This window comes from Gadus chalcogrammus, chromosome 10 (genome assembly GCF_026213295.1).
Source record: "Gadus chalcogrammus isolate NIFS_2021 chromosome 10, NIFS_Gcha_1.0, whole genome shotgun sequence".
In the NCBI taxonomy this organism is placed as follows: Eukaryota; Metazoa; Chordata; class Actinopteri; order Gadiformes; family Gadidae; genus Gadus; species Gadus chalcogrammus.
The window spans coordinates 14,730,524-14,757,040 of record NC_079421.1 but is presented as its reverse complement, the minus strand read 5'-3'; the positions used below and the strand labels follow the sequence as shown (position 1 = coordinate 14,757,040).

Below are 26,517 nucleotides of genomic sequence, written 5' to 3'. Positions count from 1 at the left end.
TAACTGGACTACTGTACAATTTTAAGTGTCCCATTGCCAAGTGTGAAATGCATTCTGGACCAAAGGAAGCAGACACTCACTTGGTTGTTGTTGTCGAAGATGCTGCTGAAGTTGAAGAGGCCGGCTGGACCGAAGTTGTGCGGCATCTGCTGCTGCTGCTTGCCTTGGTTGGGGCCGTGCTGCATCTGGGAGCCGTTCATCATCCCCAGGTTAGAGGACACCTGGTGGGGGCCGGGAGCCTGGGGAGGCAGGTTGGACTGAGATCCCTGCGTATGCTTAGGCGGCTCTTGCTGCGGATTGAGCGGAACAAACACCGACTGCTGCTGCTGCTGCTGCTGCTGTTGCTGCTGCTGCTGCTGGGCCTGCTGCTGCTGCTGCTGCTGCTGGGCCTGCTGCTGCTGGGCCTGCTGCTGCTGGGCCTGCTGCTGCTGGGCCTGCTGCTGCTGGGCCTGCTGATGCTGCTGATGTTGTTGCTGCTGATGTTGTTGCTGCTGCTGCTCCTGGTTGGAGTAGTACTGCCCGGGAGGCTGCATGCGGTGAGAGACCCTGGGGGCCGGCGCGGAGAAGTGGGGTACAGTGTTGTTGGGGTGCGTGTGGGTGTGCGAGAGGACCGGGGCAGGAGCCGTGTGGTGGTGGGAGCCCTGCTGCTGCTGGGGCGGCAGGAGGGGCGGCGGGGCCTCTGAGGACGCCACAGAGGACGGAGGCGGTGCCAGGTGCTGCCGGGGCTCGGGTTTGGGCGGGAGGACCATGGAGGGGGCCGTGAAGGCCGCCGAGCTGATGCTGTCGCTCGCCGAGATGGGCGGGTGCTCCAGGGGCAGGGAGGGCTTCTCCTTCCCCTGGGGGCCCATGGCGCCGGACTCCGTCTTGGGCGCCTGGAGGAGGGGCTGTGCGACGACCCCGAGGGGAGGCTGCGAGGCGCCGGGCGTTGCCGCGGCGTGGTGCACCGGAGAGCCCAGGCTGCGCGCCGCGTTGCCGCCGCTCATCCCGGCGGCGGAGATGGGGTTGACGCCGGCAGGCTTGGCGTCGGGGGCGAAGAGCTGTTTTCTGACGGAGGAAGGGGTGGGCCCGCTGGGCTGCGGGTTGTAGGGCGTGGGGTTGGGCGTGTGGGGCGATCCCGGGGCCGGGGACGAGTGGGCGTTGGGCACGCCGGAGCCGGCGGGCAGGCCCACCGAGCCGGGCTCGCCGTGGGCCGCGGAGCCGGAGCGCGCCTGGCCGGCGGCGCCGCTGCTCCCGCCGTTGTGCTTGGGGGAGCTGTTGGCGCTGCCGGGGCTCACGGGCCGCACGGGGAAGGGACCCCATGTGCTGGCCGCCGGCGAGAAGGTGCCTCCGAACTGGGCCATGGGCAGTCGGGGATGCCTGATCTGGTGCATGGTCTGGGCGGCCAGCAGAGCCAGCTGGGGATGGGCGTAGGCCAGCGGCAGGGACACGGGGAAGGGCTGCCTCACTCCTCCCGACAGCCCCTTGCCCATCTTGCCGCTCGCCTGAGAAGATGCTGCGGCGGCGGCGGCGGCGGCGGCAGACGACTGGAAAGAGACGCCCGTGGACGTGACCAGGGAGCTCAGGCCCTTGGGGCCGCCGGCGGAGCCACTGTTGACCCCTGTGGCGCTGGCGAAGGGCACAGAGGAGCTCTTGGAGCCCGGAGCCCGGATGTGGTTGCGGGGGATTAGATCCTCGAGCTCTTTGGCCGGGTCTTGGATCAGAGCGTTGATCAGCTGGACCGCGTGCCTTGTAGACTCCGTGCCACCTCTGGGGGGGGAATAAAATTAAACGTTGCATTAAAGATAAAATGTAACTCTTGTTACAATTCAGAGATCTACGGTCTAGCTACCTTAGCTCAGAAGTCCCTTCATTTGTGTTTACTTCAGGAGTTGTGGTAAAATAAATATCTATGGGAGAGTTGGATCAACCACATTTTCTACAAAGCCTCTATTGTGTTGGACTTGGACACAATCGCTTTAAACAAAGTTAAAGTTGGACAAAATGAAATGACACGTGTTCACCACCAGGTGGCCCTGGCTGGGCCTACAGTTGTTAATTGAGACTTATGACGTGAAGCCATGCAACCTTCCAGTCAACTTTCCAAATCAGGTCACTTAAACTGTGTGCCTATGGTTCTACTTCACGTTTCAAAGTGGAAGCATTTTAAATTAACATTGAATTTAAAAGTTATATATAACTGGTGAATGTCAGGGAAGCCAGTAGAGCCAGCCCCTTTACCTGAGTTGACCTCTTTGAGCGTGGTGATTCAAAAGGACGAGCTTGGTTTCTTATCATTGCCTACTCTGTAGAAAGATTAATTGCCATGTTTTCCTCTTTCTCCCACTAATTATTTCCAAGGATGTATTCAGAACAGTTTACAGGTAAATGTACTCATGCTGGCATAGTAGGCAACCAAGCTTTCTAATAACAGATTACTCTGGCATGTTTATCCATGTTTGATTAATATTCAGCAGTGTTTCCTATATAATTGTAATGGTAGATTGCATACATTTTTTAAGTACTATTATTTACTGCATTTCGTTTTTTAATCCTTTTATTTGCCTGAATAATATACATAAAATCCCGGCACAAAGTGTTATCTTGTTTGTAAAAAAAAAAAAAAAAAAAATGCAGTTAATAATAAATTGTATGCAATAAAAGTTGCCAATGTCATTGCCAACAGAGAGACCCTTAATTACTGCAGAGTAAGACTTAGAAATGTTCTTTGGTAGAATGCCCTCTAGTGGGCAGAATGTTTAACAGTGGCAATGAATAAGCCTGTGTACTATTTTCTGTCAGACATCTGAACACTTGTGGCTGACATATGCAGACCGATATTTCTCAGGCCTTTTCATACATACTGAATCAAGTGCGAGTCAAATAAATCAAACCCCCAGCTCCATGCCTTAAGCCTAATCGCTCAGCGGTGGGCGTCCCCCTCCTACCTGATGGTGATCATCCTCTCGCCGTTCTTGTCCTTCTGCTTGTCCACGTCGATGTGCGCCCCGGTGACGTCCTGGATGGCCGTGATGTTGCAGCCGCCGCGGCCCATGATGCGGGACACCACCGAGGCGGGCACCGAGAGCTTCTTGGACCTGGAGGGACACACACCCGGGGGTTTGCTGCGTGAACGTGTGAAGACATGGTGAAACGTGTTAAAAAATAGGAAGTGAAGAGGCACCAGGCAGTTACTTATTTTACGTGGCTTGTAAAAACTGACCCTTTAACAGACTGTGGCGGTGAGGGCATGAATTTAGTGTTTCAGAATTTACAAGACGGCAAAGGGTGGAGGTGGTAAAAAGGCTGCGAGGGAAGGAGGGGACGGGACGGTGGCGGTCTTTAGGGTTGCCAACTTGTATAGCGGCGTATACAAAACTCCAGAATACCGAAGCTATATAGATTAACTGTTCTTCCAAGGCTATTCTTACATATAAAAGTGAGACAGTCCTAACTAACTTAAATATCAACGATGACAGCCATCGTATAATAAAAACATGAATCCTCGTAATTCCTTATTCGTCTATTCAAATGTGCAAAGGTTTTTACATAATAGAGCCTGACACTCCCTCTACTTCCTATAGTCAACAGCAGGGGTCTTGCATTGTATGAAATTAACTAGTGTGTGATAATGTCATTTCAAAGACAAATCAGTGGAGAAACTTGTCAAATAATATCGCATTAAAACGTTATCTTCAAATTTCCCCTGATTACAAGGTTATGATCCGAGTGCCAATTTGCCCGATTAGGCTACAGGCCACCACTTCCTATAGTTAACATTGTGGGTGACTTACATTGTGTGACATTAACTTGTGTGTGATAATGTAATTTCAAAGACCAATCAGTGGAGAATCTTTTCAAATGTGAAATTATATATTGCATTAAACATTATATTCAAATTTCAATCTTACGTTTCGAAAGCCAACTTGCACCATTAGGCCACAGACTGTGAAAGGGTCTCAAGCTCACTCATTCAGTTTACAATAGTCATTTTAATTTCTTGTCACTTAACACACAAATACAATTCCCATTTTCATGTTACAATTCTAGACATACATGTTCAGCTTATATAACCTCCTTGTCCTTAATTGGTTAAAAATAGAGGTTTTGGGAAAAAGTATTTTATAAAATGATGTTAACTCAATAGCTAGGCTTTGAGTAAGTCAAGACACCATAATGCTAAGCTCAAACAGGTTTTTTGGACCCTGAAAAACCACTCAACAGGAGGCAACAGGGCGGCAACCTCCAATAAATAGTGTGATGAAATATTTCATAAATTGAACTAGGGCTGTAACGATATACCAACTCATGATTCGGTTTGTATCACGATTTTTGACCCACGGTTCGATACATCCCACGATTTTTTTTAATTTAAAAAGCATTTTATTTAAACAACACTTATATACTAGAGCCGTCAGTTAAACGCGTTATTAACGGCGTTAACGCAAACCAATTTTAACGGCGATAAAAAAATTATCTCGTGATTAACGCAATTATTTTATTTAAAAAAAATAAAAAAATAAATATTTTTTTTTTTCTTGGGCTCAAAACATAGAAGCAGTAGCCTGACTGCTATGTTCAAATGACATTTGTTCAAAGCAGTCGTTTAATTGCAGTATAGGCTCTTTTTTTGTATCGTCCTGTTTTGATCAGTATATGCCAATGTTGTTATCAATAAAAAATCATTTGCCCAAGGCAAGCCGATGCACTTCACCATGTTGATAAGAGAATTAAAATGAGAAGAATTATGGGACAAAAAAATCAAGGGATATTTAGCATAGAAAAATAATTTGCGATTAATCGTGAGTTAACTATGACATTAATGCGATTAATCACGATTAAATATTTTAATCGCTTGACAGCTCTATTATATACCAATTAACTTAATGTAATATCTAATAACAAATAATTTGGAACACTGAACAGATTTGAACAGAAAGAATACTATTAAAGTATAGCTAAATTAATAAATAAAGAACCAAAGATTGCAGTTGGAGGATGCTTGCAGGTAGGCAAAAACCCTCAACTAGTTTGGTTGGTTTAGTCAAATATCCTATTAGCGCTTCTTATTAGGCTATGTAGCTTAAATAATGACATAATCAGGCCGTGTAGAATGCAACATGTTTAATAGCCTAACTTTCAATAGAAGGGAAAAGACATGAACGTCCAACATGAACGTCGCAATAACGAGGCATAGTGTTACGAGTAGCGTATGTGTGTGCGCGAGAATGTCAGTGTGAGTATGCGTGTGTGTGAGTGACGTCAGCGAGTGAGTGGACGAGCGAGCAGAGCGAGCGGTAGCGTGTGTGTCTAGTGAAGAAGCGAACGAGTCCGGTAGAATGAAATACCCATCCTGTCAATTATCGGTGGCCGCTTCATTCCAACCTATGAGCAGACAAACTGCCGGTTAAATCACACAAAACAATACAGACAGGGATCACGCAGGCAATTTTTTTCACGCTTGGCCGACTCTGGATAAATGTCGTTCATATCGCATATGAGGACTTCAACGGCTGTGGAGAAATGCAATCCTCCGTAGCCACGGAGAGCTGTCATCACAGAGAGGGCATCTCGTCACATACTTACGGCATCGATAAGAGGGGGCGCAGTCAGCAGGCTATTATTTAGACAAATTATTAGCAAATTTCAATCTGACAATTTGACCGGAGAGAGAAAGGGCATATCGCGCTTCTGCCTTCTCACACCGCGAGACAGTTTCGTGGCTTTGAGTGTCGCGATTACGGTTTCGATACGCCTATCGTTACAGCCCTAATTTGAACATTGAAGATCCAGTTCCTAAAAAGCAAATATCTTTTTAAGTAACTGGATCTTAAAAAGGGTTTGGCCGTACTGCTCAGGGCGTGACTCTTGAGGGTGAAACAATGGCGACTGACCTTCGAACCACTTCCTTCCAGCCCTCTTCTCTCTTCTGCCCTCTCTTGGGGCTGGTGAGGCTGAGCTTGCTGTTGGGCGAGGTGACGGGCAGCGACATGGTCTTGAACGGAGAGGGCAGGGAGCTGGTAATCGAATCGCTCATGTCCGGAGCTCTGGAGGGAAAAAAATAACCCCAGATTAGCACTCTATGTAGCACTGAGGAGGGAGCCGGAGTCGTGTAACATTAGTCAAGAGATAGGGACAAAGAGGAGAGGACAGAGCGCGTGCGTCGGTAACTCACCTCTGCGTGGGCTTTGAGATTGAGACGGTGACCTTGTTGTCGGCCTTGCTGTTGATGCTGCTGCTGTGTAACTGAGGGCAGTGCCTCTTCTCCGGGCCGGGCATGGGGCCCTGGGAGTGGAGCGGTGCCGAGAGGGAGGGGGCCGAGCAGGAGGAGGACGAAGACGAAGAGGAAGACGAAGACGAGGCGGACGACGGGAGGTCGGGGAGGTAGTTCAGCTCCTGGCTCTTGCCACCGCTGCTGCTACTCTCGCTGGCGCAGTCGGTGCTGTCCAGGGGGTCCGAGTCGCTGCCGCCGGCGGCGCCTCCGCCCCGCGGCTCGCCGTGGATCTTGTTTTTGTCGGCCTTGTGTTGCGCTAGTGCCACCTGGTGGAGGGAAGAGGAAAGACAGGGTTGGTTTTGCTTTCAGTTGCGTCAAGGTAACCTTTATTTAGGATCAACAGTCAGCGTGGATTGTTGACACTGCAGGCGGTTTTTATGGCTCCGGCTGCAGTCAATGAAGGAGTGCGTACCTGCGGATCTTGTAATATTATGGGTTCGTTGGGCGAGGAGTCCTTGGTCTTGTTTTTCTTGGTCTTGCGATTAGTGCCCGGAGTGGTGGCGACACTGGGACGTTTCTTGCCGAAGGCGGCGGAGAAGGAGGTGGAGGTGGCGGATATACCGATGGTGGTGGTGGTGGTTGCACTGGGAGGATCGATGGGCACCTCTGTTTCTGAAGGGAGAAAAACAACATGTTTAAAAACCCAGCAACGGGGGTGATTGACCATTTTTCACAGGAAAAGCACAGGGGTGAGACTGGGGGTACGAGGAGGCTCGGACCTTCAGCAGAGTCCTCCTTTGGATCCTGCATCTCAAAGAACTCCTCCTTCGTCTTCAGCTCCTCCTCTTCCTCCTGCTTCCTCTTCTGCTCCTCCTTCTTCTTCTTGCGCTTCTCCTTGCGCTTCTCCCGCTTCACAGCAAGAGCTTGCTTCTTGCTCTCCTCTCTGGACTGTAAGACCACACAAAGCAGAGAGCAAGATGAGCACTGATGCCTGCCTTTGTTTTTGGGAAACACACCGCTTGCCAGAGATTGAAAGAGGTTTGTTTGGACTAACCTTCTCCAAGTCCAGCTCCTTGAGAAGGATGCTGGCGTTCTTATTTGCCTCGGCTGCCTGTTGGTCTTTGGCTTTGACGATGGTTTCCATGCATTGGTGGCACTTCTTCAACAGCTCCTGGAACAGGCAAACCAACACATTCGGTTATACACAGTTAGTACACGACAAACAACCATTTAGCCATGGATGCATTAAGCCATGAATTTATAATTGTATTATACATTATTCCCGCCCGTCCCACCCACCTTGTCAGCGATGGTAGCGATATATCGCATGCACTCGATGTCTGAGGGAAACTGGTTGACCTCCTTCACCAGATACTGCACCACCTTGACGTGGCCCTGGGAGAAGAGACAAGAGTCAGGCTGTTAGAGAGGGCCCCCCCGAGTGCTGCTTCACATGACAGCGTGTTCGCCGCGAGGCTCATTAAAATGAAGGTTAGTGCAGGCACCTTGCGGAAGGCCGCCATGAGCGGGGTGATCTTGCGGTTGTCGGCGGCGTCCACGTCAGCGTTGGCGTGCACCAAGAGCTGCACCACGTCGAAATGACCTCCGTTGGCGGCCAGCCATAGGGGCGTGTTCCCTTTCTTGTTGCGCACGTCGATGTGTGCACCCCTGTGAAGTTGAGGGGACAGAGTAAGTAGAGCTAGCAGGGCACACTAGTCAGCTTCATGACGTGACCATGAAGGGAAAAAACATAATCGCTGATTTTGGGTAATCTGATGGCACCGACCTGTTGATGAGAAGCTCGCAGAACTTATAGTGGCCTTTGTCCGCCGCGATGGTCAGAGCCGTGTCTCTGGACGAGGGGACCGGCGGGGCGTTGACGTCAGCTCCCTTATCCAGGAGCACGCGGCCCACCTCAGCGTAACCACCCGAAGCAGCTTCCATAAGAGGGGTGAGCCCAGTCTGCAGGCAGAGAGCGGTGAGGATGATCCGGTCAGCCAGGGGATGGACGGATCATAAGACAGCCAAAACTAGGGATGCACCGATTGATTGGCCACCATCGGACGATAAACGCCCTAATTACACGCGAGTGGACGATAACCGCCCCAAAAAAAACACCTGATCGGACGATTTTCTGATTTCATTGGCCGATCACGCGACTCAAAAACGGTTGTGCGCAAGACAAGTCATCATTAGGGCCAATTACTGAGGCTGTTATGTTATCCTGCATTAACATAATTCATCTTGATATAATAATTTCATCTTGATTTGTTGATCTCGGTTAGACACAATAACCGCCCTGCATCCAACCAGGCTTCATTCCTCACGTGTTTATCTTTTTGATTTTTTAGGTTTGCGCTTAAAGTAGTCAACCTTGACTTGTCGTTATCCACACATATTTGTAACATTCAGCCAATAGTATCAAGAAACGTTATAAAAAGATTATCGATAACCTATGCCGATGGATTAATAATTGATAACCATCCACCAAGCAAACATCTCAAGTGTCACAAGATCTCACGGGGGCCCCACCTTAGCACGATGCTCCACGTTGGCCTTGCGGTCGAGCAGGAGGCTGACCACCTCGGCGCGGCCCTGGAAGCAGGCCAGCGTGAGCGCCGTGTTGCGGTTGGTCTCGATCTGGGCGTTGATGTCTGAGCCCATGTCCAGCAGCAGCTTCACGGCGGGCACGTGGCCGTTCATGGCCGCCAGCATCAGAGGGGAGATGCCAAGCTTACTGCCAGTCCTGAAGAAGGGGGGCAGGCGGAAGAAGGACAAGTTCAGTTACTGCAAGTTCAGGTTCACACAGGTCTGTAAATAGACCCAAAACACAATATACCAACAGAGCAGGAAGGCTATGAGTAGATGGTGGCCTTAGGTAATAGGTAGGAGCAGCAGGTAATAGTTAGAATGTCAGTGTTGCCCCTACATGCATCAAGTCAGGGTCCAAAATGAAAACCTGCCACCAGCAAATTAGGTTTGAACATTTGGCAGGTAAAAAATTAAAAGCATAGGAAAACAATTGCATCCAGCAGTGGCGCAGCGTCGCTCCTGGATAAGTAGCGTCACTGTATCAGTGTCAGAGTTCTGACAGCAAAGAAGTGTTATGCTATTAAATAATAGAAGAGACATGGCGATACCAAGAGGCTTTATCTCTTTGATGGCTTCAGACTTAAAGAAAGATTATTGCCGCGTTTCCACTGCAGGGTGCGGAACGGATCGGATCGCAAAGGTGCGGTAGGGAGGGGGCGGTATAGCCCAGCTCAGTTCCGAGGTCGCGTTTCCACTGCCGACAGTACCCTTGGTGGTAGGCCGGATGTCGATCGCCGCGCCAGCTACGTAAACATCGTAAACAACGTCTTCCTCCCCAAGAATGCAGACGAACGTCTCCACCTCTTTGTTCGCCCAATCAAGCTTTTTACGCGACATGTTAATTGTAAAGAATAATACCTCGAGGCTACTGTTTGTTTGTTTTTATCCCCGCGTCGCCCGGAAGTGACGATTATGTCGACCAATCAACGGAGGGGGGGTGTAGCTAGAATTTCTCGGGACCCTTTCAGGCGTCTGGTCTCGTTTGCGGTACCCCAACGGAGGAGTCCCGAGAACGGGGCCGGAACGGGTACGGCAAAGTCCGGGTCACGCCCACTTTTGGCAGTGGAAACGCGACCCGACCCGCACCTTTGCGATCCGATCCGTTCCGCACCCTGCAGTGGAAACGCGCCATATGAGAAAAAGTAACAACCAGTGACTTAAAAGTTACCTTATTAGTTATTACAGTATAACGGAACCTGTAATATCGCGATGGGATGGCTAGAAAATGCCACTAAACTGTATTTGCACCAACACCATTGCTTTCGACATTTCCTTGCATGGTATCTCTTGTTACGTTAGGTTTCTATACCATTGGAGGAGCCATTTCTGTTGGAATGAACTAGAGCAAAACACGAAAACTGCACTACATCCAAATAGTTTTTGTAGTAAATTCAGATTTCCTTGTTCAATTCCATGGTCCACTCAGACCATTTAGGGCACAGTAATATTATTTATGTTCCTCACCTGGAGTTAATCTCAGAACATCTCATATGTCCATGTTCCTCTCCTCGAGTTAATCTCATAATATCTCATATGTCCATGTTCCTCACCTCGAGTTAATCTCACAACATCTCATATGTCCATGTTCCTCACCTCGAGTTGATCTCCGCCCCGGCGTTGAGGAGTATCTTGATGATGTTGACGTAGCCTCCAGATGCGGCCAGGCTGAGGGGAGTGTAGTCTGAGACGTTACGGTGCTCCTTATTGGCTCCCCGCAGCAGCAGCAGCTCCACCACCTGACCAGGGCAAGACACACGGTTGGCCACCAGGGAAAACCGATACGGGGACATTTTTTATCTTTCTGGTCTTGAAATGTTAAGGTTTCCGCCGATACACTCACCTCCTGGCGTCCTCCCGAGCACGCTAGGGAGAGTGGCGTGTCTTTGGTTCTCTCCGACTGCGCCTCGATGTCGCCCCCTTTGTCCAGGAGGACCTCCACCACGCCGACGTGTCCAGCGGTGGCGGCCAGGATGAGAGGCGTGAAGCCTGGAACGGTGCGTGGTTCACATGATTTACATTATGGTGACGTAGAAATTGATTGCCCTTCGCGGCATTAACGTGTGCGTTATCATGACGTTGCTACGAATACTCGTTCTTACGCTCACCTTTCTTGTCCCGGTGCTCGATGTTGGCTCCGCGGGCGATAAGGACGGACACTAGCTCCTCGTGGCCGCCGGCACAGGCCAGCGTCAACGCGGTGTCGTGGTTGCTCTCCGTCTGCAGGAGGAGAGACGGAAGCGATGAGAGGGGACCGGCCACCGTAACTCGTAATGCACAGGTACATGCATCGCGTCTGGATTGGTTCTGGAGTGCTCGGCGGTGTGTCGGCTTACGTGTGCGTCGATGTCAACGGAAGGGTAGAGTGGCAGTACGGAGGGGGGGGAGGCGATGTTAGCGGGCGTCTGCGTGGGTGGCTGTGACAGGGGCGTGGGCGAGGTGGTAGTGTTCAGCATGGGCACACGGCTGCTGACCGCTGCAACGCAACAACGGGACAACACACAAATCAGTCACTTCCAGCCCGTCGGACCCAGTGTGGCGGACGCACACCGGCGACGGCCGCGAGGCTCGCGTACCCACCTGCCATGATGTCGTCGAGCGTGTCTGTGAGCGTCTGAGCGGGCGTGGCCACCATGAGACCGTCCGGAGCCTGCTGGGCCAGCATGCCGGCGCCCAGGCCGGCGAGCTGCTGCTGGCCCGGCGGCTGCTGGCCGAGCATGTGCTGCCCGACCAGCACCCTCTGCAGCTCGGGGCTGGTGCTGCCCGGGTAGTCCGCCGGGTTGTACTCCGGCAGGGGCTGGATGGGAACGAAGACGGTCTGGAGAGGGGGCGGAGGGGGCTGGGACACGGGCGACGGCGGCAGGGGGGGCTGCTGCCCGTCCCTGTAGAGGATGGTGTCCACCTGAGGCAGTTTGGCGTAGTCTTCTCCCTCCACCTCTTCGTCTGAGCCCTCGTCCTCTTCATCGTCGTCCTCGTCGTCATCCTCGTCCTCTTCCTCCTCGTCCTCCTCGTCCTGGGAACCACAAACAACATAGATTGGATGCCGCTACATCGACCACTTTAAAAAATGGCATTCAACGTATACAAAGTAGTTTTTTACATATTATCCTTTTAACAGGATAATATCTCAATGGGTCTTCACCTCCTCCTCTTCCTCCTCATCCTCCACCGCCAGCTCATCCTTCTCCCCGTCCCGGTTGGCCTCCTCGTCCGTGTCTGAGCTGGTGTGCGTTAGGGCCCCTGCTGGGATCGGGAGGGAGCCGGTGGAGGTGCTCCCGGGCCCCGGACCAGGCCCCTGACTCTGGCCCGCCTCCTGCTCCTCCTTCAGGCCCTTGGCCTCCATGTACTCTTTGGTGAACTGCTGCTGGGTCTTGAGCTGCAGCTGGCGCTCAACCTTCTGCAACTCCTTCAGGATCTTCTTCTTCTTCTGCACCTAACCAGGCAGCAGCCAGATATCAATCTCCAAACGCCCAGACATTTTAATTTGGAGCCATAGCCTAGCCCTAGTCTAGCCAGACTAGGGCTGTAATTCTTTACTTGGATTATATTATGTAAAATAAACGCCATTAGATAATAATAAATTTAATTTATATAGCGCTTTTCTAGACACTCAAAGACGCTTTACAGTGAAGGGGGGGACCTCACTAACCACCACCAGATGTGTGCATTAGCTTAGCTCCTTTTGAAAATAACTAAGTTAGATTCTTTGTCAATATTTAGATTTACTATGTTCACATCAACTTAAAAAAAAAAAAAGCCTACGGTTGGTATTTTAGCTTTACATCGCATGGAGGGGGATATTACCTGCTCCTCTCTGCTCTTCTTCAACTCCTCGATCTTGTCTTTGGTGAGAGGCTCCCCCTGAATGAGCTCAAGAGACTGCAGCTGGGCCTTTTCAATGGCGCTGATCCTCTGGCCGAGCTCATTCAGCTTGCCCTCCGTCTCCTCCACGATGCACTCCAGGGGCTGGCACAAGTGGAAGGGAGGTAGGGGCTCCGTCTCGGGCCCCCTGCCCATCGTGTTGGGGCAAGAGGGCTGGAGGGCAGCCTGTCTCTGTTTGGACACACCTGACGGGGAGACCACAGGGGGTGAAACGTTTAGGATTGACACAGTGGGGCACCGGAAGTTCATGGAGGCAGCATTGATTACCGAGACGCGTGAAATGCATTGGCTGGATTCAAACGGGACAATTCAGGTTCTTCAGGGTGAAAATGGCAGAGAGGGGCTTTTGCTCGTCACCTTTGCTGGAGACGGGTGGAGGCGTAGCGATGTTTGATGGGGCTCTGTCGGGCTCCTGGGGAGGCACCACCATGGCCAGAGCTTGGAATGGGACACGAGGAACCTAAACGAAAGGGGAAAGCGTCATCAGCCCCGCCCTTCTAAAGAGTCCACAGAGCAGCTCTCGCACTGGAGGCTTGTAAGGGGAAGGACGGCAGGGGTTACCTGAGAGGCGTCTTGCGAGGGGGGCGTGAGTTGGGAGAGGTCAGGCGCTGGGACAGACAGGATGTTGTTGGGATAGTCCAACAGGTAGGACACCACATTCGTGTGGCCTCCTTTAGCAGCTTCGATCAGCATGGTGGAGCCGTCCTGCAAGCGAGACACACGCGGTTTTAAAAGGTGCGCCATCCAGAGCCCGTCCGGTCCTTAGATGGGCGGCTACGAGTCACTTTAAAGACGCGTCCGTCAGTCACCTTCAGTCTGTGGGTGGGATCGGCACCGTGTGCCAGCAGCAGCTCCACCACGGCTAGGTGTCCACCAGCGCAGGCCAGAGAGACCACTGTGTGGTCGTTGTTGGCCGTGGCTCTGTTCACGTTAGCACCTACACACACAGGGGGACAGCAGGGTTAAAACGGCCCCTCGGTGAATACAACGAGGAGATCGGCATCGACTCTCTTCATAACCAGAAGGGTTTACCTTCTTAATGGTCAAAAACCAAATGTAGCATTTTTTGTTTGAGAACTCCTAAACTGGCAACAATAAGGTAATGATACCCTCAGAGGAAGTTCAATTAAAATTTAATAAAGATAAGTAATAAATTATGATTTATTAAATGATAAATTCAGGGGTCACCATCTCCAAACTCGCTGTTCTGACCGGCTTCTAAAATTAAACCAGTTGTAAAATAATTTAAACTGGAACATCCTGAACCCAATAAGCTCTTAACACTAAATCTTCATTGTAATGGATTTGCATGCACTTCTGTGGCGTGTTCCAGCAGCTGACCTTTACTGATGAGGAACTGTACTGTGCAAAGGTGTCCCGCCCTGGCAGCCTTCATCAGGGGAGTCCTTCCCCCTTCAGACTCGTGTTCCTGGACCACAGAGAGCAACGACAACACGTTAGCCCAAACCAAAGACAACACTAACTAATAAAGAGGGACCAACAAACCAAGGCACAGATGAAAGGGCTTGACGCGTTACCAGGTTGGCTCCGGCCTGCAGCAGTACATCCGCCACGTCTGTGTGTCCGTTCTCACATGCGTACGTTAGAGCCGTGTCACCCGTCGCCGTGGTCGCGTGAACGTTTGCCCCTGGGAGACAGAGGAAGTGAGATTCATGCGAGCGGTCACTGGGTGGATTCTTCTTTCTTCGGATTTACAGAAACTGAGCTCTTCAATGGTTCTCGTGGTCCTGTTGGCCTGTACCCACCTGCCGTCAGAAGGTATTTGACCAGCTCCAGATGGCCCTCCTGCGCAGCCTCCATGAGGGGCGTGGAGCAGCCCAGCTCGATGTCAGCCCCGGCCTTAATGAGGAAGTCGGCCACCTCCAGGAAGCCTCCGCAGCAGGCCAGGGTCAGAGCAGTCTCCTGGGTCTCCTCCGTCTGGGCGTTGATGTTTGCACCTGGTGATCAACGCACAGGGAGAATTGGTCAGTTTTATACCCTCGATCATCCATATACGGAAGGGGGAATAGCGACAGGAGAGTTGCAACCCGACGGTTGTGCAGTCAATAGCAATGTGTCGCGATACAAAATGTGACTTTAACTTTGTATACATAAATGTAGCAGTCATTAGTTCCCTCAAAAGAAGTGAAAGAAGTCCGTTCTGGCCATACATACTAACGACATCCTTGCTTGCCTTCCTCTGAAAGCGTACTTCCATTTAATTAGGCTACATAAATTAACTCATAAATCGTAACTGCATTCACTCATTAGTCAAGTTGGACCTCTAGCTAGCATGTGCCATCCGAGTTATTAAGAACGCAGTGTGCCCTAGACCTGTTATCCAAGACGATCAGATTTCATTACCGTCGTGTCATTACTGCTGTGCAGTATACAAACTAGAAAACGGGTGCCAAGATTACAAGAACAATATCTTATCAGATGTACTCAATGTACTAAATCATTTGAATAAATAAGCCAACATGTGGACATGAAACTGAGAATCACATTTATTGGTGAGATGTTAAACTCCGGACCTCCACTGATATATATGCAAAAATTACGTATAAGTTTACAGTAGAAAATCTTAACATGCAAAGATAACCCTTTAGAATCAACAGTGTAGATTACGCAACAATGTGGCGTGTCACATAAGGGTTTTGTGTTTACCCTGAGCGAGTAGTAGTGCCACCATCTCCTCATGGCCCTCCCTTGCAGCTTCCATCAGCGGTGTGTAGCCCTCATCGTTCACCTGCACACAAACACAAGCACCGTGAGCAGTGAGACTACTTAGAGGCAGGAGGCACGAGATCTGCAACGTCTTGTTTACATGTATACATAAACATGTTGATCTAGAAAAGCACCCTTGCAATGTTTAGGAAAATAATGTCATTATTAATTTTAATTTACTTGAAACAAATGCAATGAAATAAAAACAGAATCAAGAATGCAAGCTGGTTGGTAATCTCTTCTCCAGTAGTACTACTATGGTGTAGCAGAACTTCTGGAGGGAGACGGCACAGAGCTGGGCCCGAAAACTAAAAACAGTAAGAAGCGGAGGAACGCCCAATACAATGGATTAAGCTTGGAAGTATACCAAGCCTAAAAACAAAGGGATTTTAATGTGCATTCCTACAGTAGGCAGTCAACACAGTGTTGATTTGAAACCTATACATACACATTTTAACAGTTTACTACTGCTGGCAGAGTTTGTGTTCGCCAATTACAAGCTTGCGGAGCACAGCGCAAGAAAATAGTTGTTTGAAACAACAATGAAGCAAAACATTGTGAAAAAAACCCACACCCATTTAGACTTCAGCTCTACTGCCGTCAGACTGTAGATATTTATCTAAAGTCCGGTTTGTGAGTCTAAATAGTTGGTGACTTACTTCCTCCAGGTTGGCTCCTCTCTCTATGAGCAAGGCAGCCAGCTCAACGTGCCCTCCGCATGCGGCCAGAGTGAGGGGGGACTCGAAGGAGTCGGCCGGCATGTTGACCTGCGCACCGCTGTCTAACAGCAGCCGGGCCACTTCCACATGCCCGTCCTGGGACAGCGGAGAGAGACACACAAAGAGCGCAAAGATAAGCACCTGAAGCTAGAGATGGACGTGATGTTCAATGCTCTACCGTAGTTTATGGTGGAGATGGACGTTACGGCAATGTGCAATGCTCTACCGTAGTTGGGGTAGAGATGGACGTGATGTTCAATTCCCTACCGTAGTTTATGGTAGAGATGGACGTGATGTTCAATGCTCTACCGTAGTTTATGGTGGAGATGGACGTTACGGTAACGTTCAATGCTCTACTGTAGTTTATGGTAGAGATGGACGTTACGGTAACGTTCAATGCTCTACTGTAGTTTATGGTGGAGATGGACGTTACGTAACGTTCAATGCTCTACTGTAGTTTATGGTGAAGATGGACGTTACGGTAACGTTCAATGCTCTACTGTAGTTTATGGTAGAGATGGACGTTACGGTAACGTTCAATGCTCTACTGTAGTTTATGGTGGAGATGGCCGTTACGGTAATGTTTTCAATGCTCTACGGTAGAGATGGACGTTACGGTAATGTTCAATGCTCTACCGTAGTTATGGTAGAGATGGACGTTACGGTGATGTTCAATGCTCTACTGTAGTTTATGGTAAAGATGGACGTTACGCTAATGTTCAATACTCTACAATATATATTGTGAGAGAGATGGATGTTACGGTAATGTCCAATGCTCCATTGTAGTTTATGGTAGAGATGACATTACTGTAATGTTCAATACTTTACTGTAGTTAATGGTAGAGGTAGACATTATGGTTATGTTCAATACTCTACTGTAGTTTACAGTAGAGATGGACGTTACTGTAATGTTAAAAGTTCTGCTGTAGTTTTTGGTAGAGGTGGACGTTATGGTTATGTCCAATGCTCTACTGTAGTTTATGCTAGAGGTGGACGGTACAGTCATTTCGTTGGGTTCACATTGGTTCAGATGCTCACCATGCAGGCCTCCATCAGTGCTGTGTGCATCTCATCTGTCTTATGTTCCTGGTCGGCTCCAGCTTCTAACAGAAATCGCACCATATCCAAGTGACCTGCAATGGGGATACATTAAGAATTGTTAGCTCACGCATTCTAAAATTATACATTTTAGTCATTTGTCTTTATGACGTCTGAAACAAATATTTGACATCTCATTGAGTCTTGAACCTGTACTACGTGTTTTAGGGCTGTAGGAAACCAAAATGAACACTTGTTTGACTGAAATTCAATGCCTCCGATTCGTGCCACGGTGTCATTTCTGATGTGTTCAAATTCAAGACTATCGAGTTTTAAACAAACGTTGACAGAGCATCGCAGTCAACATGTAAAAAAACAACAACTAATGCCCAACCCTTTTAGAAGATATGCCTGCCCACTCTGATTATTTTTATTAATAAATAATTTAACACAATATAGCCCATCACTCAAAAATGAAATACATCCATCTGCATTTTTCCCTCCAACCTTCAAAAATGATGGATTGCAAAGCGCAGTTTTTCTTATGAAAGGAGCAGCAGCGATTGTTTGACCGATGACAATTTGGTCGAACAAGTGCAAATCGACCCACAAAAAGATCAACCAATCGATTAACAGCCTGAATTTAACAGCCCTACCAAAGTTACCCATTAGTAACCTCTACTGGCCTGAGCAGTAGCTAGTTATTGCTTCATCATTTTTTGCGCGACAGTCACTGTCATCTGAGATTTTTTCCCACGGTTGGGGTGGGCAAAAATGGACCAAAATAGAATGATTTATAGACAAACAAAAACCAGGAAGGATTGACTCGCAGATAGACGCATTTCGAGGTTTAGACATTTTCGAATAGTAAATAGAGTGTGCAGTTAAGAACAAATGCAGTCGGAAAAAAAAGCGACCCAGCTCAGGTTTAACCTTAGAAAACGTCCAGTCATCAGCCGGCTCACCTTTGTAGCAGGCGAGGGTGAGCGCGCTCTCTTTGAACTCGTTGGAGTGCGTGTTGATGCCGGCGCCGTACTCCAGCAGCACCCGGGCCACCTCCACGTGGCCGGCGCTGGCCGCCTCCATCAGGGGCGTGTGGCCGTTCTCGTTGTGGTCCTCGATGTTGGCGCCCTCCTTCAGCAGCACCTTCACCACCTCCACGAAGCCGCCCGCGCATGCGTACGTCAGCGCCGTGTTGCCTGGGAAAGCAGCGCGGGGTCAAGTGTCAGGCCAGCAAGAGTCGCTTATGGTGGTGGGATGGGAAATGCTTCCTTTTCTTTTTAAACGATTTATTTGGACATGCTTTGTTATAGAGTGAGATAGAGAGGAAGGTACGGGAGATCGAGGGGAGGACATGCAGCAAATGACCACAGGCAGGATTCGAAACAGGGTCGCTGCGGTCAGGACTGCCAATATCGTACTCACTCTACCCGGTGAACCACCGGGGAACATCGAATGCTTCCTTTTTGACCCGATGAGGAGTGGTCCTTTGCATGCCTTTTGGTGTACACTCTTTACCCACATTGTCCTACGATACAGTGGTTGTAAACGTTCCTAGCACGGGCGGTCCATGTGGGAATCAAACCCCTAACCGCGTCACTGATACCGCCACGCATAGGATGCTCTAGCGATTGCGGCTAGACCACTATAAGAGACACGGGGAGGTCACCTGTGGAGGATTGTGCATTGACGTCTGCTCCGTGAACGAGGAGCAGCTTGACGATGTCCACGTAGCCTCCGCTGGCGGCCGCCATGAGTGGCGTGATGTCCCCCTTGATGCCCCGGTCCTCCACGTTGGCGTGCATGGCCAATAGCACCTGAGGGTGAGGCAGAGAGACGGTCAAGAGCTGAAGGAACAGGGCGGTCGGTCTGAGTCAGAGTGGCACACAGCTCTAAATATGGAGGTCCTTTTCATAGCTATTGGAAAGATTATGACAAACAAATACAGAGGATGCTGACTTTTAGGGGTTTGAATCTTTCGATTTCTGAACTGAATGATTGGATTCAAAATAAATTCTCGATTCAGTAAAAAGGGATGTTAAATTCAGGGTGTACTCCAGTCTGCTATAGTGGTGTGGCAAGTAATGGCATGAAAGAAGAGATTAGTGTGTATAACATAAGGTTGTTTTCAACTTCATCAACTGATCTGAATTTTTTTTTTTCTAAATTTCAAGCTGGGAATTTAACAGCCTATAATTCATCAAATTCCACGTCTACAAAATGGTATCCCAGGACACAATATGTACTCTGTCAATACCCCTCCATTTAATAATGGTGCCGGTCACACCGTACTACGGCCGGCTGTTTGCTGTCGTCTCCTCCGGGACCCACCTGTGCAAGTTCATAGTATCCGGCGGAGCATGCGAGGCACAGCAGGCTCTCTCCTTCCTCCGTGTGTTCGTTGACGCTTCGCCCCTCGTCCAGCAGCTTGCGCACCGCGTTCACGTCACCGTCCGAGCACGCCTCCGCCAAACTACGGCTGAAAATAACCAAACTGCTACAATTACTGCCACTGTGGCAAGACGACACACACACACACACACACACACACACACACACACACACACACACACACACACACACACACACACACACACACACACACACACACACACACACACACACACACACACACACACACACACACACACACCTGATCTAAAAAGGTCAACACATAATGGTGAAGTGAGGTCCGGTTACCATAATCAATAGTACATCTTCTGGGAGGGGGGTTATCTTTTGAATAGCACTGATACGGTTGAGATACATACTTGTCAGCTTGGCCGGCGTTGAGCGTGTTCTCCGCCCTCATGCGGGTCAGGGCGGCCGCGGCCTCGTCCAGGGCGCAGCTCACGGAGGAGGTCAGCCGCCGCAGCACCTCGGGGTCTGCAAAAGCTTTACCATCGGCAGTGGACAGTTTACCGATGCCTGCCAGACGCCATGACGGCAGAGGTGCACAGGCCAAGGCAAATCACGGGAGAGCAGCACAACCACGCCCAGTCACAAGACCAGAGGAAGAAGCAAGTCCAGGCCAGCCAAATCCATTCCAATCCAGGGTTAGTAGTAGCATCCGCACACACAAAAAACACACACGCACACAAAGAGAACACAAACCAGTATGTTAATATGGCCCTTCAGTTTGTACACACAGATTATCTATCCAGTATTTAAATCAGTAAATTATATTTGCAAGTGCAAGCTACATTTTGAATATATCAAAACACGCTAGCAAGTTCAGATCTTGACAAATTCCACAAAAGATACAACAGCATCTCCATACATATATAGCTGTATTAATATTAAGTTTGGATTAGTATAGCATTTAGGGGGAAAGTCCCTCAAATGAGGATGAAACAAAAATGAAAAAGAAGAGATGGTGGCCAGGAGAGGGAAAAAACGGGAGGAAAGTTGCTGTACGCGAGTGTGTATATATATTTACGTGTGCGTGTTACAAGAGATGGCCAGGGAGGGAAGCAAGAAGGGCAAGCACAAAAAACAGCTCGCTCTGATGACCTACATTAAAAAGACCTCTTACATAGGACAGGGCATAGACCATACAAGTCTGTTTGACCTTGTCTATGTGTTTTATTTGTGCACGTCTTCTTGCACACAATGTTTGGACACAAGAACAGAGTGAAGCAAGGTAGGAGGTGGGTGGTGGTGGAAGTGGAAAGACACAGTGACAGCTTTTCACCCCAAAATGTTTGCCTCAGCCTCAGCCCATTCATTAGCAGGCCAGGGACTGAGGGCTGGTCCTTGCGGTCCTCCTGAGTTTCAAACGGACAGCCTGCGACTCAATCTAAACTTAGCTTGGCTGTTAACACGACTATGTCGCAACACTCCCCAAGGCAGAGGAAGCAATAGTCTCCAAGGTTGATCATTAATGCACCCAGTTTATGCCAGAGGGAACAAAGAAAAAAACGACAAATGATCCCAAGACACTAAACACACGCCATGGCCGTAAAACAGACCAGTCTGAGAACAAAAACAGACGTACACTCGTGTCATTTTGTTGACATAGTTCATATCTGGAGAACCGCTGGGGTGGATAACAATTCACTTATTGTATACGAATGCTCAATATGGATAGTTTTGATGAATGCTGCATTTCCCTTGAGCTACTATTTTAAATCAACCTTTTTAAGCTCTTTTGTAAAGGGCCGGACAATAGGTCCAAAATTATATCACAATGTATTTTTATGGAACGATATCGATAATTTTAATAAGGAAAAATGTTCAGTTTAAGGAGTTCTCTCTCTCGAATAAAACAAGGTTAATTTTGGTTTATAATATATTAGGGTGAACAACTGCTGTGATTCCCCCTCACATCAAATGCCTTGTTTGAAACATTTGAAACATTTCAGACGTAGGATACTGAAAACGTATTAAATAAAATATGTAAACTGCTAGAGAGGGTAGAGCTGAGGGAGTGAGATTTGACTTTGTAAGTTTGACTAGCAGTAGGACTGGGCTGTTGGATACTACTTGGGGGGAGGTTGACCCTAGCATGATAGCGCAAACTCAAGCTTTCGGAGGGCTCTTTAGGGTGGTACCTTTCTGATGGTGGAACTGGTTGGTGGTGGTTCCTGTTCTACCTAGGACTAGTCGCATTTACCTAATGCTATTCTATGCAGGAGGCTTTCTCCTCGTGACTTTTGAGTGCCTTTTCCAAGGGCAGTCAGATGTGACAGGGTTTTGTGGACGTGTGGAGCTCTGTCAGGGCAGCAGTTGACTATGGCATCCAATAGAAAGTTAAGCTTTCGGACACTTATTGTAAAATGCTACGAAAAGGATTCTCAGACACTTGTAGTATATCGCTTTTGTGTTGCGCATTTCATATAAAAAAAATGTGCATTATAACAGTCATACACAACGACGGAACTAAAGAAATATTAAAAAGTTGCCAGGAGTCGTAACAGGATAACACGTCCCCAGTTTCCTAGAACCCTATACCCAAATCGCATTATTTTAAAGTGTTTCCTACTTCAGCAATTAGGATTCTTGTTTCTATAATAAAATAACTCAAACCCATGTTGTCCTCGATAGGCAAAAATAAGTAACATTTTGCATTTTTAAAAGAGCCTCAATCATAACACCAGGTGTGAGTGTAATCGACCATCCCTGGTAGCCATTAGGCCGAAAATCTACCTTTTCTTATGTTTTAGGAACATAACAAGTGGGAGTTTAAACCTAGATGCATGATGGACAGAAAAGCAACATTTGCTACAGTCCACAGGGTAAGCCAGTAGACGGATCTATCCAGCATACATTGAGGTGGCCACTCCCACATGTGATGTCACTAAGGCACAGGGAAGGGCAGATTTTCAAACCGCTTGTAATGGCTAACCCTAACCTATTAGTATAATAGGGGCACTATAAAAAGGTGAAAGCACGATCATTCGCTGTTGACTCAACAAACTTTAACCAAAAGTTAGATTTGAATAACACTCCAGGCAACTACATAACTACGTACTTTATACTTAAAAATGACCAAAATCAACGTTGATTGCCCAGCTGAAAAGAAAGTAGATCCAAGTACATTACCAATTATTTGAAACTACTCAACATTACCGTTAACGTTCAGTAATTATGATGGGCCAACAACACAGACCGGTTAAATCAGGCTGACTTGGCTTTCTGCAAGAGGCCAGTAACACCACTGGTCATCGAGTATGCTTTGTGTATCCACGCTAACATTATACCGGTTTACTTGATTCACAGACATTTCGGCCCTGGGAACATATTTTGTCAATACACTATATTCTGTAACGTACATATGAGCTTGTGACTTGAGAAGAATCGGCCTGTTGCTGGTTGTCAGGCATGACTGCCAGTTAGATCTTGTCGTTTTACTCACAGCAATTATTTTGAGCTACACCTTAACAGGGGGGGATTAGTTTAAGAATTAAACTCATTCACCAGATTGTTACCTCGACTTAAGTTTAAGACACACCCAATTAGATTAGGATGAGGTCAAATGTATAGCTCATTAGTTTAAAACACAACATTCAAACATATATATAATGTTAATATTGAAATTACAAAATGGGGGTGCATTGAACTTTGTATGACTCACAAGCCTGTACATAAAATAATGACCTCGGCCCCTTAAGTGGCAGAAGTTTGTAATGCGTAGTACATCGGTATAATGACTGAGGTGGAATCCATACCCTAAGAAGAATTTGATCCGGTATACCGGATCAACCACCTCACTGCCACTACGTGAGCAGAAGTAAGAAGTTCTCACAATAAATAGCTCTAGATCAGGGTGATTAGTCTGTCTATTGATAGTCAGCGTGGTTCATCGCCTTTGATTTGATTTGAGTCATACAAACTACTCTGCTGTCTGATTTAGAGAACTAAAGTAGATATCATTATCCATATTTAACTAATTGATTGTTTAGGAAAGCTGCAGTTTGGCATAACCAGTGAAAGTCCTGTAGTTTGTGGTCCAGAATGTTGAATTGCTGTTATACTAGTGTTATGCAACACAATTTAGAATAACTTGTCGTTAATAAAATTCATAGTTGGTTATTATAAATAATGTGAATATGTTGTATAAATCTGAGGGAAATGTTTGTTTTGTCATCAAATAACACCCACGATTTCACCATGCTGTAGGCCCCAAACAATAAGCTATGCCTCAGCATTTGTGCTCAAAGTAAGGGACAAAAGGTTTAAGATTAGCCTTTAGCGGTCCAACATGGACTCCATGCATGCCTTGCAGGACCAGGAGAAGGTGCAGGGTTAGTTAATCTGCTTGGTCATGTTCATAAACCCCGAGGCCAGGACACACCAAGCTGATGGATTAGTCCACACAATCACTCTTACACCCAGATTATGAATCTAATCAAATAAATTTATTCCAACCACATCACAAACTATATATAGGGACTCCCAAAGAAATGTGGATGGCCCCTGAGAAAATGCTTCAGAATCCAAAGCAATTTAAAGGCACCGTTTAAGAGATGTTAAAATGTATATTAAAAACGATCTGGACGGCCTCGGCTAATAGGATTATTTTTATGAGCGGAATGTAGTGGAACTGGTCAAGATCTGATCAATAGAAATTATATATTGGGTGGAAAAAAACGCCATCCCGTTGGTTGAGGGAGTCATACCCGCTGCCTCCAGCAGAGCCTCGAGGCGCGCCTGTGTCTCTGGATCAACAGTCCTCAGGTCCACTCCGTCTGTGGCGCTGGACAACAGTAGCTCTGATGCCGTCTTCATAATAGGGTTATCTAGGTCTTCCTGGTCCAGGATAAAGGACTCCACCTTAGAAGGGCGGGGGTAAAGGGATGGGTTAGGGTAAGGGTAAAAGCAACGCATTAACCTTAAGTGACCTAGCCAGGTCCATTTCTGGGGAAATGTTGCCTTTTGGGTTATTTAGAACAATTACAAATGACACTACTAAATGCATAATAATACACTACTGGATTGGGCATGGTTGTTAGACAATGGAGATTATCAGAATGTTTATAGAAGGACAGTAAACCTTAACATGCACCTACATAAAAAAAATAAAGGATGTACATTGTTCCCTGTTGAAACCAATCCTTGATGGAACGATAGATGCTAGCAAAGGATTTTTAACTGAGGTTATCAAATGCTTTTCTATACTTTAAAGAAACAACAAACAGAAAACATATGTGCCAATGTTTTACACTTAATATAAGACGGAAAGCAACACAACAATTAAAGCTAAGGACCCTATAAAGTAAGGGCAAAAGTCAGGATTGGACCCCCAGCATAAAAGGGGTTGCTCAGCTGAGAGTCAGCTTGCTGGCCCTTTCACACTACAAGAGCCTACTCTTGTTGGTAAGGCCCCTTGAGCAATCGCATGTACCGCTGTAAAATAAAAGTCTATTCAGAAAAAACACTTGCATGTACAGTGCATGTACAGTGCACACTGCATGTACAGCGTTAACCTTGAATTACAGATAAGATTGTCACTATGATCAGACATTTCTGTACATACATCTCCAGCATTAAGCCAGGTTACAGACATGTTACAAAGTTAGATATAAACTGACACATTTACCCCCTTAAACATTTGCAATTAAACCACTCCACAATAACTGACTATAGTGTGGCAATACCCCACACTTGGCAGAGTAGTAGTTGGTGGATGTCAGTCACGTTATTATAATGTTGATGGGAGTTTTGGTTCATCAGATGGCATACGTCTCATTGCTTTGATGTCAACCACCATTACTCTTAAGAGGATGGAAAGGACTGACACAATGGGGAATACAATACTTTCTGCGTAACACCCTTCCACATAGGCACCACCATCGACACAAGGTCAAGGCCATAGGGGGGGCTTGGGTGTACCACACTCTACAAGGGACCGACATTACAGAGAGCTTTAAGGGTCCATACAACTGCACCTATTATTTTGCAAGGCATATATTCACTTATCATGCATCGAACGTGACGCCATTGTCCTATCATAGTATAACTACTCACGAATGCACATTAATTATGGTATAATCATCAACCATTTAAAATGTGTCAACAGGTAACACATGCAACATTGAAGAATTGAAAGGCCATGTTCTCTCTATTGGCTTGGATAATTAATAAACAAGGGCAGTAACTCGAATAGCAGCCTAGTGAGATCTCGCTCCGAGATGCAGCACCCGGGCCCAGTGAACAAGTGTTGGAGGGAGTCGCCACTCGCAATGTGAAGGAATGTAGCTATACGATAGGAATGCAGAGTACAAAGATCCATGGGGGATGCAGTTATTCAAAGGCATTTCAAATTAACAATGGACATTTTAGTCTACACAATTAATGAACTACAGTTCCCAGAACGTTTCCAGAGAGCTGCAAAGGCCTAGAATGGCATCTGCTTAATCCTGGGGCTCAGATTTTAGCTGCTGCCCAGAGCAGTGAGTTCTCTACTAGGGTAATGCACCATAACAAACCCTCCCTTTTAGACAAATTTTCTAGTCCATTGGTGCAAAGCAACTTGACAGATTAAAAACGGTTGGCATCAGATTTAATTTCAGTGTCGGACAAACCGAATGTATCACTTTGTTATCACCAGAATACTATAGATATGCTGTTTCAAGTGTTAACTTACCTGGTTTCTAACGCCAGAATTTAGTTAGTCTGAATGCTGTTAATGATTGCGCAACAGCTTGACCGCCATAATGAATGTGTTGATAACCTAATACGTAGTCATGTGTATGTCTAGCAAGATCAGTGAAAATATTTGATATCAAGTAGATTAACCAGTCAATGTAATACATTTAAGAATGTTCAACTGGTGTAGAATATAGTTGACGTTCAGGAAGTGATGACCAGCATTAGTTTGTGAGGGAATCTATACCACGCTTCATTCCCGGGTCAACACTGTCATATGAC

The 26,517-nt window shown here is 47.6% G+C and overlaps 1 protein-coding gene across 10 annotated transcripts in view; it reads right to left on the bottom strand.

Moving 5' to 3' along the window:
* Nucleotides 1-26,517, bottom strand: part of ankhd1 (ankyrin repeat and KH domain containing 1) — a 30,794-nt gene that overhangs the window by 2,758 nt on the left and 1,519 nt on the right. The window contains exons 2-33 of one of the 10 annotated variants that reach the window (XM_056599877.1): nt 24,267-24,420; nt 19,917-20,040; nt 19,477-19,639; nt 18,815-18,962; nt 18,111-18,344; nt 17,148-17,240; nt 16,048-16,211; nt 15,329-15,410; nt 14,428-14,619; nt 14,200-14,309; nt 14,003-14,090; nt 13,471-13,598; nt 13,223-13,366; nt 13,019-13,121; nt 12,584-12,846; nt 11,922-12,212; nt 11,360-11,792; nt 11,116-11,255; nt 10,888-10,999; nt 10,623-10,768; nt 10,376-10,518; nt 8,723-8,936; nt 7,977-8,152; nt 7,696-7,858; nt 7,490-7,585; nt 7,245-7,361; nt 6,970-7,138; nt 6,663-6,862; nt 6,152-6,516; nt 5,871-6,023; nt 2,925-3,101; nt 81-1,746 (exon numbers count right to left, since the gene is read on the bottom strand). In XM_056599877.1, coding sequence (XP_056455852.1) covers nt 81-1,746; nt 2,925-3,101; nt 5,871-6,023; nt 6,152-6,516; nt 6,663-6,862; nt 6,970-7,138; nt 7,245-7,361; nt 7,490-7,585; nt 7,696-7,858; nt 7,977-8,152; nt 8,723-8,936; nt 10,376-10,518; nt 10,623-10,768; nt 10,888-10,999; nt 11,116-11,255; nt 11,360-11,792; nt 11,922-12,212; nt 12,584-12,846; nt 13,019-13,121; nt 13,223-13,366; nt 13,471-13,598; nt 14,003-14,090; nt 14,200-14,309; nt 14,428-14,619; nt 15,329-15,410; nt 16,048-16,211; nt 17,148-17,240; nt 18,111-18,344; nt 18,815-18,962; nt 19,477-19,639; nt 19,917-20,040; nt 24,267-24,420 — 6,951 coding nt within the window. Of the gene's footprint in view, nt 1-80; nt 1,747-2,924; nt 3,102-5,870; nt 6,024-6,151; nt 6,517-6,662; nt 6,863-6,969; nt 7,139-7,244; nt 7,362-7,489; nt 7,586-7,695; nt 7,859-7,976; nt 8,153-8,722; nt 8,937-10,375; nt 10,519-10,622; nt 10,769-10,887; nt 11,000-11,115; nt 11,256-11,359; nt 11,793-11,921; nt 12,213-12,583; nt 12,847-13,018; nt 13,122-13,222; nt 13,367-13,470; nt 13,599-14,002; nt 14,091-14,199; nt 14,310-14,427; nt 14,620-15,328; nt 15,411-16,047; nt 16,212-17,145; nt 17,241-18,110; nt 18,345-18,814; nt 18,963-19,476; nt 19,640-19,916; nt 20,074-24,266; nt 24,421-26,517 lie in introns of all 10 variants that reach the window. The other 9 variants (XM_056599869.1, XM_056599875.1, XM_056599871.1 and 6 more) reach the window with 9 other exon arrangements.